At 43.3% G+C, this 20,114-nt stretch overlaps 1 gene segment (V, D, J or C); it reads left to right on the top strand.

Annotated features, from left to right (window-relative positions):
* Positions 1 to 1,720: 1,720 nt before the first annotated feature.
* LOC130023183 (immunoglobulin heavy variable 3-23-like) lies at positions 1,721 to 13,584 on the top strand. The segment is given in 2 exon segments: positions 1,721 to 1,766; positions 13,337 to 13,584. Coding segments are annotated over 2 exon segments (294 nt in total).
* The last annotated feature ends 6,530 nt before the right edge of the window (positions 13,585 to 20,114 follow it).

Below are 20,114 nucleotides of genomic sequence, written 5' to 3'. Positions count from 1 at the left end.
AGCCAAGTGGCACAAATGCTGGCCGACGTTGACCGTGAGCGTGAAAAAGTAGGACTACAGCTGAATCTTATGAAGACAATGTTTATGAGAAACAGTCTCGTTCCTGATGCCCCATTCGCTCTGAACGGAATGACCTTCTCCAAATTCAACAGCTATATGTACCTAGGTCGAGAAGACAACATGACAAATGACCTGGCACCCAAGCTGCGTAGGAGGAAGAGAGCAGCTTGAAACGCCTTTAAGAATGTCGAAGAAATAGCTAAGAGGAAGAAGAACCTCCGGCTCCGGCCACATCTCTTTGATTCCACTGTTCTTCCTGCATTAACATATGCCTCAGAGACCTCGGCCCTACGAAAACAGAATGAGAACGCTATTCAGGTCTCCCACAGAGGAATTGAAAGAGCTATGCTTGGAATATCACGTTTCACTCAAATGAGAGAAAGAATCCGGAGTTCCAATATCTGTCGACGATCAAGAATCAGGGATGCTGTATCATTTACTAAGGTGTCAAAAATCAGATTGGCTGGTCACGTAATGAGATTTAAAGACGACCGCTGGACTAGAGCTGTTACCGACTGGATTCCACGGGATGTCAAAAGAGGCATGGCCACCCACCTACCAGATGGTCAGACTTCTTCATCAAGATCATTGAACGATCAGTTTGAGACTCTTCATGTTCCTAGATCGAACAGATGCCATTGGGCTACACTAGTACGCGACAGGGACAAATGGAGACATTCCTGGTGCCCGCTCGAGCAAATTGACAACGAACGGGAAGTTTAGTGATTAAGTGAAGTGACTGAGTCTTGGACGTTGATGGGATTACACGGCGCCAGGGGGCCAGTTGGTGGGTGTGACCCCCGCCTACTGGAATTTGAATGATCTGGGTGAAGGATGCTCCACCAGTGAAGTAAAGACCCTGAATTCAATCCTGTGTTAAAGATAACAAGAGGTTGAAGCGCCTGAGAGCCCAGAGGCTGCAGGGTGGGGACCAGGCTGCAGAGGGCGCCAAATCCCAAGAGCACCGAGTTGCAGGCTAGAAGGTGTGATGGGAGAAATGGGAGCAGAGGGGCAGAAATCTTCTCAGAATGGATTTCTTCACTAAAACTAAATTTGCCTTTCTCAAGATAGCAGAAATTAAGATACGTATAAGACACAGAAGATAAAATTTTACACACCTATCATTTTGGAAGGCACATTTATCATATTGATGAGGCAGTAAAAATCCACATGCAGGTGGTGTTTCTGAACTTCTTAATATCTCCAATGGAAACCTCTGGAGCATTAGAATGGTTTTGTAGTCTCATTGTAGTATCTCTTGTGGAGTCACAGGATCCCAGAAATAACCTCAAAGCCCAGGTGTATCCAGATGTCTCCAAGCCATACAGATGTGGATGGTCCTGAAGGGAAGGTCCTGAAAGGGCTTGACCCTCCAGAGGGGGAGCTCTCTGTGTACAGAATCCTGGGACAGGGCAGGGTTTCATCTCCTCAAACAAGGGTCAGAACGTGGACCTCTTCACTCCTCTTGAGGATGGACCTGGTTGCTTCCAGCAGCATCTTCGAAGGTTGGACCAAGTGTTTAGCTATGAATTCTCCCTCCTCATGAATATGCAAATCATATGTGGGACACTGAGTTGAATACAGATGCGTCTATGTCCTGACAACCTCACATAGCAGGCACACCCACACTCAGAAGCCCCTGAGTGCACGTTCCCCGACCATGGACTGGACCTGGAGAATTCTCTTCCTGGTGGCAGTGACTGCAGGTAAGCGTCCCCGTGCCTTGGACTGCGGGAACGGGGCCAGTTATGTGGAGTCCACCCACTCCTGTCTGCTGTCCACAGGTGTGAACTCCCAGGTACAGCTGGTGCAGTCGGGGGCTGAGGTGGGAAAACCTGGGAGTGAAGATCTCCTGTGAGGCGTCCGGTTACACCTTCACCGACCACGGGATGCACTGGGTGCTGCAGGCCCCAGGACAAGGGCTCGAGTGGATGGGATGGCTAAACACTAAAAGTGGTGGTACAGGCTACGCACAGAAGTTCCAGGGCAGACTAACCTTCACTGTCGACAAGTCCAAGAACACAGCCTACATGGAATTGAGCAGGCTGAGCACTGAGGACACGGCTGTGTATTACTGTGCGAGAGACACAGTGTTACAACCACATCCTGAGTGTGTCAGAAACCTGAGGGGGATGCAGCTGTGCCGAGCGAGGAGATGACAGGGACGCTGATCCTCCTTCCTTCCTCCCCAGAGAGTCAGGATCTGAGACACAGAATGGGGTTCACAGGGTCAGGCTTCATCTGCGGGAAAGGCTCAGGATCTCTCTCTGTCCTTCGGCAATAGCCAACAGGAAGATGGCTTCTCTCTAGAACATTTGGTGTCACTCATATTTTCTTTAAGAATTTTTGAGTGGAGGGGCTGGAGCAATAGCACAGCAGGTACAGTGTTAGCCTTGCACGCAGCCAACCCGGGTTCGATTCCAAGCATCTAATACGGTCCCTCGAGCACCTCCAGGAGCAATTCCTGAATGCATGATCCAGGAGTAAGCCCTGTGCATCGCTTGGTGTGACCCAAAAAGCAAAAAAAAAATAAAAGAATTTTTCAGTGGAGTGCCTCAGATGGTACAGGACGAACCATGTGGAAGTTTGGGTTAGTGTCACTACACATTCGTGGGCTGTAGATCTACCCATGGCAGACTTATTGTCACACTTTCTTTTTAATTCTGTGGTTCAGCAAAAATTTCTTTTCCTCTAAAATGAAATTTGAGTGTTGGTCTTAGGATCCACTTCTGGAGTTTCTGTGGAGTTTCCCGGACGAGACCAGTGCAGTCTCCTGCCCCTGCATCTGGCTGTTCCTCGCTGGGGTCCCTTGGAGGGGAGCGGGTTGAGCTTTCCTCCCCGCCCCGACCAGGGCTCCAGCAGCCGATGACCTCCAGGACCAGCCACCACCATGCTGAGATCACTCTGCACACATGAAGGTACTGGCAGAGGGACAAAGCCACGCGGGTTCCGGGGCCGAGATCTCCAAGCCTACTCGGATTGGAGTCGAGCATCCTCCACCCAGATCCTCCAAATTCCAGTAGGTGGGGGTCACACCCACCACCTGGCCCCCTGGCGCCGTGTAATCCCATCAGCGGCCAAGACTCAGAGACTATAAAATCAAGCTCCCAGAACGTCTTATCAGGACATCTTTTTATGACATCTTATTATCTCATTCCTACTTTGGACAAACTTGCAGGCTATCGAATGTAGCCTGCCCACAGGGCAGAGTCTGGCAAACTCCCCGTGGCGTACCAAATATGCCAAATACCAGTAACAATGATGGGTCTCATTCTCCTAAAGAGCCTTGAATATAATCTCAGGGCTAGGATGAAAGAGACGTTACTGGGGCCTGCTCGAGGCAATCGACGAATAACAGGCCTTAGGATCCTCTTCTGGAGTTTCTGTGGAGCCCTGTCCCTCTGTGCATGTTTGTATTTTCATATTCCTGAGCTGGAATCCTGCCATGGACAAAGACAGTGGAGGAGATGACCCTACATGAAAAGGACCATTGTCACATTTCTCCTAACACGTGGTGGTAAGGAAAAGGTCAGGGTCAGGGACTGCGAAGTCCTGATGTTGGGGGCATCTCAGCCCAGCTCAGGGGAAGGTCATTACCCAAGCACAGACACAAGGTCTGGAATGTGCCCAGAAATGCTGGAAGTAGCATGGACCAGCAGACAGGATCTAGAGCAAGTCCTCAGGGTCTGCTCCCTCACCCCAGGACTCATTAATCCAAGCTGAGTTCACCTCTTGTCTTATCTCACCAATTGATCAATATTCCTGGGAAGTATATGCTATTGGGTGAGACATTAATTTTCTGCATAAATTAGGATTGTTTTGTAATCTCATTGACTGTACCACCACTGTTAGTGTTCAGCCACTTAGCTATTGAGTGAGACATTAATTTTCTGTAATCTGAGAATAAATAATCACAATTTATTACTTTATCTCAATTGACATTGATGACATATGTCCATGGATATATATACATGCCCAAAAACATAGACTAGATGAGCAGAAAACAGCAATATATACATACATGTACATATGTGTGTGTGTGTCTTCTATTAGTGTCCACAGGGAAGCCTCAGACAGCATGACTATTTGATGGGCTATCAGTCATGAAGACCACAGTATTCCTGGGTATATACGTGCTTTCAGAGTTGGACTATGAGGTTTACTTTTTATGCAGAATCCAAGATTCATATCTGCACTTTCAAAATGTTACCAAATTTATTAAAATGGTCAATTTACAAAAAGTGAACAAAACTCTTCCCAATGACAGGGAAAATGCTCATATCTGATATGAGAATATCTTCATTCCCTCTTCTAGGAGAACATTTAACATACATGTATCAGGACAACCCTTCAATTCCTGAAGGCACAATGAGCACAATATGGGCTAAAGTTCCAACCGAGGTCAATGCAGAGCACAGAAGCAGGGACCTGACATGAAGGCCAGCCTGGACTGTCAGTGTGAGTAGAGCAGAAAGGCACAGATTCCTAGGACAGGATAGTCCAGAAGTCAGACCTCGAGGATTGTTCTCAATGCAACCTTCCTGCCTCTGCACAGAGTAGACACCTAGAGGGACCTCTTGGGGACTGAACTGCTACCTACTGTTCTAGAGTGGTCAGACTGATCTCTGTCTCCCCACTGTCCTCTGTTTGCAGTGACACCTCCAAGTGACAACTGGGAATGCCACGTTTTCAAATCACCAATCACTCTCCTAGTGCTACACACTTCCAACTGAATTCAGAAGTCTGGATCATTGCCCTGAAGACATTTAACTCATAAATATCACATACATGAGAAACACCTGGAAAGAGTCCTGTCTACCCTCTGTGAACCTTACCATGCTTACTGAGTTGAAAATCACTCAACTTTCTGTAATCTAGGAAAAACTAGAGGATATCATGCTAAGTAAATCAGTCAGAGGAAAGGGAGAGATGCAGAATGATCTTTCTCATAATATAGAGCTTAAAGGATCCACGGCATGGTAGCAACAGTCGCTAAGAGCAGCTAGATAGATGAACTGACCCACACAGTTGAGTGTTTTGGGGTAAGGGGCTTTTACCCTGACTTTAATCTCTGAATCCTCACAAAAACACCCGGTTCCCTGAACTCCAAGACTTAAATCTGTTTCAATCTCCCAGGCCCCGTACCAAGTGCTAGGGCCACAGAACAGTTGTCCCAGTTGCAAACAGACAGGATCTTGGGACAGAAATTGCTCCCTGGTGAGCAGAAGTGTCGGGAAGTCTCCTAGCCTGACCTAGGTCTAACTATCCACCCGTGTCCTGGTACAGACAGGATCCTCAGTTCGCTTTACTCAGTCCCTGGAGGAGACTTTCAGTTTCCTGTTCTGGGGAGGCCCAAGGCACACAGGCTCCTGTGTTTAACATTTTGGCAGGGGACGCTCAGCTCACATTTGAAATGATAGGAATAAAGAAAATGTTTTGGTTGACACTAGGGGCATGTTATTTGCCCGTTGTAGATACTCAGGAAAATACTCTCCTCTCAAAAGTGTTAAATTCAAAATTGGTATAGTCCGATCCATAACCTGTCTTCCCTGATGAGGTCTCAGCATGAAGTAAGGAGCAGCTCCGTGGGTTTGGGAAAATGTCCCCCTTGCAGAGACCATTGATCAAATGCTTAAACTCCAGCTCCCTGCATGTACTTATCTCGTAATTACAGGGATTTTGGGAACAAGGAGATGGTCCATCTGTCTTGTACAGTAGATGCTTAAAAGTTTATGAGTGCAGCATAGCCAGGACATCGACACCCACACGTGCTCTAGACCTTAGTCATATGAAAGAGATTATTGGGAGAACAATGGGTCTATAGAGGCTGAGAGAAGATGCCTGTGTGCACTAAGGAGCAGGTGGCAGAGAGAAGTAGGGGATTGTTAAAACTGGAAGAAGCTGCTAGAGCACTGGCCTTGATGCTCTAAGGCAGAGGCAAGGTTGAAGTATTGCTGACGCCAAAGTTTTCTGTTTCCCAGCATGGTACTGGAACAAAGGCAGAGCTGCAGACCAATGGAACAGGGTTGAATATACTGACATCTCCCCAAAAACATATGATCATCTAGTCTTTGACAAGGGAGCAAGAAATGTGAAGTGGAGCAAGGAAAGCCTCTTTAACAAATTGTGCTGGCAAAACTGGACAGCTACATGGAAAAAATGGGCTCAGATCTCTGCCTAACACCATGTACAAAAGTAAGATCAAAATGGATGAAAGACCTCACCATCAGACTGGAATCCATAAGGTACATTGAAGACAAAGTTGGCAAAACCCTCCATGACATTGAAGCTAATGGTATCTTCAAAGATGGCACGCCACTGGCCAAGCAAGTGAAAACAGAGATAGACAAATGGGACTATCTTAAACTAAGAAGCTTCTGCACCTCAAAAGAAACAGTGACCAAAATAAAAAGACAATCTACAGAATGGGAAAGGATATTCGCCCAATACACATCTGACAAGGGGTTGATATCAAGGATATACAAAGTACAGGTTGAACTCCACAAGAAGAAAACATCCAACCTCATAAAAAAATCGGGCGACAAAATGAACAGAAGCTTTCTCAAAGAAGAAATCTGAATGGCTAAAAGGCACATGAGAAAATGCTCTACATCATTAATCATCAGGGAGATGCAGATCAAACCACAATGAGATATCATCTCACACCACAGATACTGGCCCACATCCAAAAGAACAAAAGCAACTGGTGCTGGCACGGATGTGGCGAGAAAGGGACCCTCCTTCACTGATGGTGGGAATGCCAACTGCTTCAGCCCTTTTGGAAAACAGTATAGACTATTCTCAAAAAATTAGAAATTGAGTTCCCATTTGACCCAGCAATACCACTCCTGTGAATATATCCCAGAGAGGCAAAAAAGTATAGTCGAAGTGACATCTGCAATTGTTTGTTCATTACAGCACACTTTACAATAGACAGAATCTGGAAAATACCTAAGTGCCCGAGAACAGATGACTGGTTAAAGAAACTTTGGTACATATATGCAATGAACTACTATGCAGCTGTTAGAAAAGATGAAGTCATGAAATTTACATACAAGTGGTATTACATGGAAAGTATCATGCTAAGCAAAATGAGAAAGAGAGGGACAAACATAAAAAATTGCATTCATCTGGGGAACATAAAGTAAAAAATTAGAAGATTAACACCCAAGAATAGACAAGATAAGTACCAGGAGTTTTATTCCATGGCTCGGAGGCCAGCCGCACATGCTAGCAGATAAGGCAGCTCACATAGAGAAGGGAGCACCAAATAAAGGGTGTTGGGAGAATCCTCCCAGGATGGGAGATGCATGCTGAAAGTAGACTATAGACCGAACATGATTGCCACTCAATGCCTCTTTTGCAAACCACAGCACCCAAAAGGAGAGAGAGAACAAAAGGGAATGCCCTGCCCCAGAGGCGTGGTGGGATGAGGGAGATGGGGCATGGTAGGAATACTGGGATCATTGGTGGTGGAGAATGGGCACTGATGGAGGTATAGGTACTCGATCATTGTATAACTGAAACCCAAGCACAAAAGTTTGTAAATCTACAACTGTACCTCATGGTGTTTCACTAATAAAAAATTTTAAAAAAATAATAAATGAATGAAAAGAATTGTATTTCTGTTCACAGATATTTAGCAATCAAATTTTCACAAGATATCAAATACCCATACTATACTCAAGGATATTGATCGTTAGTGGGACTTGGAAATTCTACTGGCCTATGAATCAAACACGCCAAGTAATCTACTGACAGTGACATTAATTTTTTTTAAATGTAGGAGTACTGCTATTTATTTAGCCACTGATTAGCTGATTGAATTGGGCATGAACTCCACAGCGACAATAATTTTAGCAAGTTAAATTGTTTGTTCTTAGCATTTCTGTCTTTGTACTGTGACCCTTCGTTCTCCCGTTGCACGACTTCCCCTCTCCAGTCCTTTCTCTGTAACCCAGACTTACTCTAAGTTCTCTGTGAGCAGTGATGTGATTCAGGCATGAGTGATCCCCACGTGGGGGCAGGAAGGATTTCCTTCTCCTTGGGCTGTCTCTGAACACGTCCCTGGGGAAACTTGTGTGAATCAGGCTGGGCTCATTTCCCAGTGCTTACACTTCCTGTCCCGTCTAGGTGCTCAGGATGCTCTTCCTCTGTTCACACTGGGAATTGGGGAACTCTGAAGGACTCCCCAGACCACAGAAAGAGACGTCAGGGGCACTGCCCACCACCAGAGGACACTCGGGAGCCACCTGGGAAAAGGCCTCAGCTCCACCAGGGGCAAAGAGGGTCACCATGTGCTAGAAGCTCACAAGGGCCAATATTATGTCACAACGCAGAGACACTCAGCCCCCATCACCCCACCCACTCCCATTCATGACCCCCCACTCCCATTCATGCCCATTTCCAGCGTTTTTCCAGGGACCCTTCCCCGTGGCTCGCAGAGCAGCTCCACTCTCAGAGACACCCTCACACTCCCACACTCGTCTCTGTGATCTGTCCTTCCTGTCCCCAACACTCACCCCACTAGGCCCCCAGGACTCCAACGCCTTGAATAGTGAGTATTAATCGGTGCTTTTCTGTTTGTTATTATTTTTATAGCTTTCTCTTTGATATTCATGTAAGATGTAGAACAGCTTTTCCTAATTTTTCTCCCTCCTTCTAGAAATCTCCTGTGATCTATTTTAAAAGTCCAGGACTGAGAATAATCCAAGAAGACTTGAGTCATGAAGAGAAACCCATGATATATCCCTAGAGTGAAAGGCTATTGTGAGTCTCCTTCATAACACCCTACATACACTTACACAAATAGGAAGCACTGCAGAGACCATGAGGGAGGGCTGAGGTGTGGAAAGAGGAATACCATGGACCAATGGGAAACACTGGGGTAAGGGGTTCTTCTACTGTTTTGGGTGTGATTGTCACTACACAGGTGTTCATATATGTCAGTTCTCATGAAACATTAACGATCTATAATCACTTAATCACCTAATCACTTAACTTCCCGTTAGTCGTCGATTTGCTCGAGCGGGCACCAGGAACGTCTCCATTTGTCCCTGTCGCATGCTAGTGTAGTCCAATGACATCTGTTCGCTCCAGGAATATGAAGGGCCTCAAACCGATTGTTCATGATCTTGAGGAAGAAGTCTGACCAACTGGTAGGTGGGCGGCCACGCGGTCTTTTGACATCCCGTGGAATCCAGTGGGTAACAGCTCTAGTTCAGCGGTGGTCTTTAAATCTCATTACGAGAACAGCCCATCTGATTTTTGACACCTTGGCAAATGAGACAGCGTCCCTGATTCTTGATCGTCGATGGATGTCAGAACACCAGATTCTTTCTCTCATTTGAGTGAAACGTGATATTCCAAGCATAGCTCTTTCTATTCTTCTTTCGGAGACCTGGATACCGTTCTCATCTTGTTTGCGTAGGGCCCAGGTCTCTGAGGCATATGTTAATGCAGGAAGAACAGTGGAATCAAAGAGATGTGCCCCGAGCCGGAGGTTCTTCGTCCTCTTAGCTATTTCTTCGAAGTTCTTGAAGGCATTCCAAGCCACTCTCTTCCTCCTGTGCAGCTCGGGTGCCAGGTCATTTGTCATGTTGACCTCTCGACCTAGGTACACATAACTGTTGCATTCGGAGATGGTCATTCCGTTGAGAGCGAATGGGGCGTCAGGAACAAGGCTGTTTCTCATAAACATTGTCTTCGTAAGATTCAGCTGTAGTCCGATCTTTCCACACTCACGGTCAAAGTCGGCCAGCATTTGTGCCGCTTGGCTGATGTTTGGTGTTATTAAAACAATGTCATCAGCAAAGCGGAGGTGGTGTAGTTGCCAACCATCTATCTTCACTCCCATTTCTTCCCATTCCAGTTGTCGTATGATGTTCTCGAGGGTGGCACTGAAGAGTTTCGGTGAAATGGTATCACCCTGCCGCACCCCTCTCTTGACATCAACGATCACTTCTTTATAGAATGGTGAGATCCTGGTAGTGAATCCGCAATACAGCTCACGGAGGATCCTGATGTATTGGGCTTGAATGCGCTGATTGGCTAGGGCTTCAATGACCGCTTTCGTCTCAACAGAATCAAAGGCCTTCTTTAAATCAATGAACATTAAACAGAGCGGCATCTTGAACTCCCGAGAAACCTCAATGAGCTTGGTTATCGTGTGGATATGGTCGATGGTGCTGAATCCTTTGCGGAACCCGGCTTGCTCGCATGGTTTTCCTTCATCTAGTGTTCTGCCAATCCTATTTAGGATGACTCGAGTGAACAACTTGTAGATGACAGACAATAGGCAGATCGGGCAATAGTTGCCAATGTCATGGATGTCTCCCTTCTTGAATAGTAGTACGGTCCTGCTGGTTTTCCATTGGGATGGAACCTTGCATTCAGACAGGTAGCGAGTGAAGAGCCGAGCCAGTGTATTGATGAGTACTGACGGCAGGTTCTTCAGGTGTTCAGGTCTGACCTTGTCTGGGCCGGGTGCTGTTTGTTTCTTTACCGACGAAATGGCGTGTCGGATTTCAGAAGGATGAACGTTGGGAACGACATATCCATCCTGTGGAATTTGGTATGTCGGCAAGAGGACATGGCTATCGAAGAGATTTGAGTAGAAGTCATGGATAATCTTCTCCATTGCCGTTCTGGAGGATATGATGGATCCATCAGGATGTCGGAGGGCAGTCATCTTGGTCTTGTAGTTGGCGAAGGACAGGCGGGCGTTATGAATACTTTTCCCGGCTTCTGCCGCATCTACCAGTACTTCTGCTCTTCTCTCTTTGAGGTCTTCCTTGATCGCATCTCTGCACTGCTTTGCGAGCGCGGATGTTAGCTTGCTGTTGCCTGAGGCATGCGCCAAACCACGCTGGCGAATTAGCTCAAGAGTTTTCGAAGATAGGCGATATTTTGTGGCTATCTCTCTCTTGGCATTCCTCTCACATTCATGGAGATGCTGAACCAGTCGATCGTATTCCTCGTCGATGTTGTCAACAATGGCATCTTCCCATGTTGCCGCAATAGTACCAAAGAGTCCCCAGTTGGTGGTCATTCTGGGAGTTCTCTTTTTGAACTTTGTATTCTATTATAGATCATTAATAGGTCATGGCCTTTTGTGAATTTTATTGCTAATCAAATTCTTACATGGTAAGAATAGACAGAGTCAGAATTGATGTGAAGAGTCACACTCCACGTACCTCCATGCATCCAGGTCTCCAACATACTTCAGAAAATAGAATAAAGACAACTTTTTCTCAATAGAAAAAAACAAGTTCTTAACAGCTATCTAACCCGTATTTTGTTTATGTTGCTTGTTTTGACTTTGTGTTCATTTGTTTTGGCCAGACCCTGTGATGCTCAGGGATTTTTTTTCTGGATCTGTACTCAGGAAATACTCTTGACGGTACTTGGGGTATCACATAGAATATAGGGGATCGAACCTGGGTTGGCCATGTGCAACGCAAGTGCCCTACTACTGTACTATGCCTTGTCCCTTGTTGGTTTGGTTGTGTTTTTTGTGCCATTTATGGTATACTCCTGGCTCTGTGCTCAAGGATCACTCCTGGTGAAGGCATGGAAAATCATGTGAAGGGCAGGGAATCAACCTGATGAACCACATGCACGGGAGAAATCTTCCCCCTCTACTGTCTCAGTATCTCTAGTTACTGGGGACGATCCTGGAGAACAGGGACCAAGGTGGGATGCTCTGAGTATTAACAGACACACTGAAGAGAGAAATGATGTTGCTCAGGTACTAACATCCTAGTTGAGAGCTCCAAATGCCCAACACATTGAGAGTCATTACTTAGAACCAGGAATCGTCAGGAGACAACATTCTTAGGTTAATTTTCTAACTTAGTTTTTCTGAGTTTAGCTCTTACACATCCCAGGGCCTTAGGTGTCACTGTATCACTCTCATCCCATTGATCTTCAAATTACTCCAGTGGGCACCAGTAATGTCTCTATTCCTACCAGCCCTGAGATTTTATCAGCCTCTAGTTACTTGTTCTTTCCCAACGATTGGAGGCTCTTTCATGGTCAGGGGAATAAGGGGAATTAAGTAATTGGGCCTTAGGTAATCGGGACAAATACCTTTAAACCAAGAGACGTTTCTCTGGGACAAAGAAAGAGTCTGAGCAGAAACAGGAGCCTGCCTCACTGGTGTTACAGATATCAGGGCCCTTTTATCTGGGCATACTGCCTTTCTCCTGATTCTATCTTAACACTTCTGGTGCCCAAAACGTTGATAACTGTTAGTGACTATGTGGATTCCTTTTGTCTAAATAGTGCAACAACACTTAAACTCTATTTTGAGTACAATTTAAAAACCATTTAAGCTTTTGTGTGTGTATACTATACTATGTAACTTAGCACAGTGGGTAGGGCGTTTGCCTTGCATTAGGCTGACCCGGATTTGATTCCTCCATCCCTAGGAGAGCCCGGCAAGCTACCAATAGTATCCCTCCTGTACAGCAGAGCCTGGAAATCTCCCCCCGCATATTCGATATGCCAAAAGCAGTATCAAATCTCACAATAAAGATGTTATTGGGCCTGCTTGAGCAAATCGATGAACAACGGGAGAGCAGTACTATACTATACCATGATATAGAAGTAATACTGTACAATTACAGGATTTATGTAAAAATAAACAAATACATCAATTCAATTGTTTGTCATGTAATAATTGCATACTGGAATATGCAGAGTTTCTGAATATTTTCCTGGTCAAAAACAAACAAACCCAGAACCCCACACCTGCTCTGGAGTCCTCCCTTCTCTGTACAAACTGAAAGAGAGCTTTTTATAGAGAACGAGGACATGCAAATAAGACTCATTCCACAGTGATGAAAACAGCCCAGCACAGTCTCAGATCTAGGACAGGAGTCAGTTCAGGGGTTCCCAGGGGCTCCATACTGACTCACACAGAACCAACAAAGGTATTTGTCCCGATTACCTAAGGCCCAATTACTTAATTCCCCTCATTCCCCTAACCATGAAAGAGCCTCCAATCGTTGGGAAAGGACAAGTAACTAGAGGTTGATAAAATCTCAGGGCTTGTGGGCTCAGCTGGCTTCTCCTGGTGGCTGTGTTAGGAGGTAACTCATGGACGAGAGAGACATGGAACATGGGAGAGATGGGAGAGTCAAATCCTCTGTGTGAGGATAGTTTCCTGACCAGGATGTCTTTGTGTTTGCAGGGGTCCAGTGTGAGGTGCAGCTGGTGGAGTCTGGGGGAGACTTAGTGAAGTCCGGTTAGTATCTGACACTCTCCTGTGTAGCCTCTGGATTCACCTTTAGTGACTACTGGATGAGCTGGGTCCGCCAGGCTCCAGGGAAGGGCTTGGAATGGATTTCAGACATTAGTGGTAGTGGTGGTACTAAAAACTATGCCGACTCTGTGAAGGGTCGATTCACCATCTTCAGAGACAACAGCAAGGACACGCTCTCTCTGCAAATGAGCCGCCTGAGAAAGGAGGGCATGGCCCTATACGAGAGACACAGTGAGCCTGTGCGAGAGACACAGTGAGGGGAAGGCCGTGTGGGCCCAGAAACAAACCACCTGCAGGAGGAAGCAGGGTGAGCTTCAGGGGCGCAGGCCCCCAGGAGGCTCTTAGGACTCTCCCCTGAGGAAACGTTGCTCATGACCTGATGAATCATCTTTCTGTGGAGATCAAGACTGATCTGCCCCTCAGCTCTCAGATGACCCCATGGCCATCTTGTCCTGCAGGTTGTGGCTCTGTGTCCTCCGTGGAAAGGAGTTTGTCTCACTCTTTCTCATGTTGTAAGTTTTCACTAGTGAAACCATGACTTCCCTGGAGTCTGAGGGGTACATTATTCTCTTGTAGAAATTAAAATGACCCTGTAGGTATTATTATGGCCTCATGGTAAGGATAACTATGTCTCTCTCTGCCCCTCTGCCTTCATGGGGAGTTCTTTTCTCTGGCTTTCTGGAAGGCACCAGAACAGAACTGGGCCAGCATCTCTCAGTGACTGTCTGCCTTCCCAGGTCAGGCTCTTTTTTTCCATAAAAAGGAGAAAGTTTCCATGGTCTCTGCAAATATCTTCCTGCCTCGGTTTCCAGTTTCTGCCATCCTTGCTCTACAGGACTCTCCCCTGATGGATGGGCCTAGAGGAACAAGGTAATAATACTCAGAGTCACAGAGGGATAGAGGGGCAACGCCAGTGAGAGAGCAATAGTTAAAGACATCTTGGCTGAAAAGTCCCCAGAGATGGAGATCACAGGCACCCAGATCCAAGAAACCCAAAGGATACCAGCTAGAAGAGACCGTAATCAGAAGGACCAGCACCATAGAGATACAATTCTGAAAAGAACAAGAAAAAGAAGGAAATTATATTCAAAGGAATGTTTTTAGATTTACAGCAGACCTATCTATTGAATCTTCTGGGTCCTAGGAATATATTAGGGCACAGTTAAAAAATTTATCAAACTGAATCTTCACAAAAATTACTTTACCTAGTAACTCTCATTCACAATCAAAAGAAAGATACAATAATTCATGAATAAATAACAGTTCATAAATGTCATAGACTCAAAATCAATGTTGAAAGAAAACCTCAAGAAGCTTCTGTTAGGCAAACAAATGCAATCATCTTCTAAATAAAGATGGCACAAAACCCAAAGACAATAATCTTTCCCAATGTCAATGATCTAATTAGAGTAAGTAAGTGACACAGGGTGGCAGAATGGATTTAAAACTTGAATCCAACATTTTGTCACCTAAAAGAAACACATTTGGATAGTCAGAGCGAAAAAGACTCAAAAGCAAAGGGTGAAGAACAATTATTTAAGAACATGTTTTAAAAGGCTGTGGTGGCCATACTAGTATCTGATGGCATGGATTGCAGGCTGAGAAAGGTTATAAGAGACAATAAAGGTCATTCCTTAACAATCAAGTGATATGTACATCAGGAAAAATTTATACTCTTAAACATATATGTACCCAATGTCAGCCAGCAAAATATATAAAACTGCTGATGCATTTAAACGAGGACATTGGAAGCAACACAATAGTAGTTGGAAATTTCAATGATGCTTTGTCACTCCTTGATAGATCAACCAGACTGAAACTAAGCAAGGAAATATTGGCTTTAAAGGAACAAATGGAAGAGAAGGGATTAGTAAATATATACAGTGCTTTTCATCCCCCAAATTCCAAATACATATTCTTTTCCAGTGCACAAGGGACATTTTCTGGATAGACCACATGCTGGGACACAAAACATTGCTCTATAAAATTAAGAGGATAGAAATTGTATCAACAATCTTTTCAGACCATGATGCACTGAAAATAAAAATAAATCACACACAGAAGAGGAGAATCAAACCAACCACCTGGAAATTGTGCAGCTCATTGCTAAATGACCAGTGGGATAGAGTGGGATAGAGAGGAAATCAAAGTGGAAATCTAAATATCTCTGGAAACAAATTAGAATGAGATACCAAAACTTGTAGGACACAACAAAAAAATATTAAGAGATAAGAGTATAGCTCTGCAAGCATGCATCAGGAAAGAAGAAAGGACCCACATAAATAATTTAATCCCATGACTTATGATCCTGGAAAATGACCAACAAAAGAAGCCCAAACCAGGCAGGAGGAAGGACACAATAAATGTTAGAGAATAAATCAAAGAGATGGAATCCAAGAAAGAATCCAAAAGATCAATGAAAATAAGAATTGTTTCTTTAAAAAAAAGATCAATAAATCACTAGCAAGTCTCTCAAAGAGATGGAATGGTAATAAACTGAATCAGAAATGAAAGAGGGAACATCAGAACAGAAATAACAGAAACTCAAAGGATAATCAGACATTACTTTGAGAATCTTTATGCCATGAAACAAGTGAACCTATAAGAGATGGATACACTCTTGGATAGCCTACCAATGTTGAACCAAGAGGATTTGGAAAGCATGAACAGATTTGCCATCATTGAGGAAATTGAAGTGGTAATTATAAGTATTTCCCAAAACAAAACCCAGGCCTGAATGCATTAACTAGTAAATTCTTTCAAGTGCTTTTCCAGAATTTCCAAGAAATTGAATAACATAAAAACTCCCATACAGAATCTACATGGCAACTATCAACCCTACATAAAAAGCAGACAGAAATCACACACACACACACACACACACACACACACACACACACATGCACAAATTATAGACTGATATCCCTGATGAACACAGACGCAAAGATTCTAAACAAAATTCTATCAAAGGGAATCCAAACACTCCCCGAAGAGATCATATACTATTATCAAGTAGGATTCACCCAGAATGCAAAGAAGGTTTAATATTCACAAGGCAATCAATGTAATGTAACATATCAATAAAATAAAAATAAAAACCACATGATAATATCAATAGATGCAGAGAAAGCATTTGATAAGATCCAGCAAACATTCATAATAAAAACAACCTGTCATCAGTGTTGGAGTTGAAGGAACCTTCCTCAATATAGTCAAAGCCATCTATCACAGGCACACAGCAAGTATTATTATCAATTTGAAAAAATAAAGCCTTCCCTCTAAGATCAGGAACAAGATAAGTGTTACCTCTCTCGCCACTTCTATTCACTATAGTTCTAGAAGTTCTTGCCATAGTAGTTAGGGAAGAAAAGATACCAAGGGAATCCAAAGCGGGAAGGAAGAAGTCAATCTTTCGACATCTGCAGATAATACCATACTATACTCAGGATATACTTAAGAGTACAAAAAAAGCTCCTAGTAAACTATTTGTACAGTAAAGTGGCAGTTTAAATAACCAATACCCAAAAGTTCACAGCTTTCATATATATATATATATATATATATATATATATATATATATATGTGTGTGTGTATAGAGAAAGAGATAAATAAGAATATTTTTAAAATCCCGTTCACAGTAGTGAATAGCAAAATCAAGTATCTCAAAATCAACTTTAGTATAGAGGTTCATGATCTATACAAAGAAAACTATACAAAGACTACATTAAGAAATATAAGAAGACACAAGGAAATAGAAACACATATCCTACTCATGGATCAGGAGAATTAACATTGTTAAAATGACAACACTCACCAAATCATTGTACATATTCAATACAGTCGCTATAAGGATACCATGATATTTTTTTAAAATAATACCTCAAAAAGTCCTGAAATTTGTATGGAACAATATATACTCATGAATAGCTAAAGATTTTCTAGACTAAAAGAAGAAGAGAGACCTTATCTTCCCCAGCTTCAAACTGTACTCAGAAGTGGTAGTAATAAAAGCAGCCTGGTAATGGAATAGAGACAGACTGGAACATCAATGGAATAGAGTTGAATATCCTGACACACATCCTCAAAAATACGATCATTTAGTCTTTGATAAAGGGAGAGAAGTATAATTTGAGTGAGGAATGCCTGTTCAACAGGTGGTGCTGGAAAAACTGGTCAGCTACATGTAAAACAACAACAACAAAAAGAACTCAGAACTCTATCTAATGTCATGCATAAAAGTCATATCAAATGGATAAATGACTTCAACATTTAATCTGTATCCATAAGATTCATGGAGGAAAACATAGGCAAATCCATCCATGATATTGAAGCAAAAGTCATCTTCAAAGATGAACACTACTGACCAAGCATGTGGAAGCAAAGATAAACAAATGGAACTACATCAAATTAATACCCTTCTGCACCTCAAAACAAATGGTGGCCAAGATACAAAGACATCCCAAGAAATGGGAAAAATTATTTACCTAATACCTATCTGATAAGGGGTTATGGACAAAGATACATAAATCACTGGTAGAAATTTACAAGAAAAAATCCAACTCCAACAAAAATGTGAAGAGGAAATATATAGAGACTTCCTCAAAGAAGAAATTCAAAGGGCCAAAGGCTCATGAAATAATACTCAATCTTCCAAATCAGCATGGAGATGCAAATGAAAACAACCAAGAGATATCATCTCACAGCAGAGAGACTGGCACAAAGAACAGGAAGAATCAGTGCTAGCGTGGATGCGGGAGAAAGAGAATTTTCCTATTTTTTTGTGGAAATGCCTACTGGACAGCCTTTTGGGAAACATTATTCTAAAGACTAGAAATTGAACTCCCTTTTGACCTAGCAATTTTAGGAAATTGAACTCCCTTTTGACCTAGCCTTTTGGGAAACATTACTCTAAAGACTAGATATTGAACTCCCTTTTGACCTAGCAATGCCACTTCTTGGAATATACTCTGGGGACTCTACAACACACAGTAGAAATACCATCTGCACTTCTTTGTTCTTTTAAGCACTATTCACAGTGACCAGAGTCTGAAAACAACCCGAGTTCCTGAGAATACACACCTGGATAAAGAAACGATGGTACATCAACACAATGGAATACTGTGCAGCTGTTAAGAAAAATGAAGTCATTAAAATTGCCCATAAATGGATGGCATGGAGAGTATCATACTGAGACAAATGTGTCAGAAATAGAGAGACAGAGCCAAAAATGACTTCACTCAATTGTGGGATATAAAAACATATTATTGACTAATATCCAAGGCCAGAAAAAACAGGGGCAAAAGGATTTTTCAATGGTTGTAAACTAGCCACAAGTGTGTGGGGGCAAAGGTCAGTTAGGATAGAGACAGGCCCAATATGAAAATGAGTTAGAAATCGTCACTCTGGACAATCTCTGAGTGTTGTAAGTTATTAAAGCAATAAACATAATAACCTTTCAGTATTTGTATTGCAAACCATAATGCCCCAAATAAAAGACAGAGAGAGAGAGAGAGTGAAGAAAAGTGCCTGCTAATACTAGAAATTTGATCCATCATTACCATTTATGGGAATACACCCTGGGGACCCAAAAACAAAGAAGAAAGAAATTCCGAACTCTTTTCTATGTTCGATTTGCTCGAGCAGGCCCAGTAACATCTCCATCATGAGACTTGTTGTTACTGTGTTTGGCATATCAAGTACGTCAAGGTTAGTTTGCCAGGCTCTGCGGTGCAGGCGAGATACTCTTGGTAACTTGCCGGGCTCTGTGAGAGGGGCGGAGGAATTGAACTCGGGTCGGCCTATGTTCATCTATGTTCATTGAAGCACTATTCACCATAGCCAGAATATGGAAACATCCTGAGTGCCTAAGAACAGAAGAGTTGAGTAAAGAAACTATGGCACATCTACACAATGGAATATCTTACATCTGTCAGGAAAAATGAAGTCATGAAACTTTCCTAGAAAAGGATGGACATGGAGAGTATAATACTGAGTGAAATGAGTCAGAAGGCAAGGGACAGATAAAGAATGACTGCATTGATTTGTGCTATATAAATATACATATGTATATACCTATATTAGAAAAATTAAAAAAGAAGAAATCAGTGGCTGAGGAACTGGTTAGTGGTTGGAATTAACCAAAAGTGTGTGTAGGGCTGAGGGTAGGTAAGATAGAGAAGATACCACTATAAAAATAATAGCTGGGAATGATCACACTGGACAAGATCTGAGGGTTAAAAGTAGGTAACGGGTATTCTGGATAATCTTTTAGTATCAATATTGCAAACCACAACGTCTAAAAATAGAGAGATAGAGAGATAGGAAAAAAAGTGCGTGCCACAGAGACAGGCAGGGGGTGAGGGGTGGGGGGGTTTGGTAGGGAACCTGGGGACACCGGTTCTGGGAAATGTACACTGGTGGAGAGATGGGTGTTTGAATACTTTATGACTGCAATCAAATTATGAACAGCTTTGTAATGCAATCACAGTGATTCAATTAAAACGTTTTTTTTTTTTAAAGTGCCTTCCATAGAGACAGGCAGGCAGCTAGAGAAATTAGTTGGGAGGGAAACTGGGACAATGGTGGTGGGAAATATACAATGGTGATGGTACGGTACGGTTGTTGAAACATTATATGAATGAACCCCAGTCATGAACAACTTTGTAACTGTGTTTCTCACTGTGGTTAAATTAAAAACTAATAAGATTAGTACAGTGGGTAGGGCGTTCGCCTTACAAGCGGCCAACATGGCCGACCCGAGTTCGATTCCTCCGCCCCTCTCGGAGAG

This window comes from Sorex fumeus, unplaced genomic scaffold (assembly GCF_029834395.1).
Source record: "Sorex fumeus unplaced genomic scaffold, SorFum_2.1 ptg000022l, whole genome shotgun sequence".
NCBI classification, from domain to species: Eukaryota; Metazoa; Chordata; class Mammalia; order Eulipotyphla; family Soricidae; genus Sorex; species Sorex fumeus.
The sequence above is the reverse complement of the archived record's forward strand: the minus strand, read 5'-3'. Positions and strand labels throughout refer to the sequence as shown.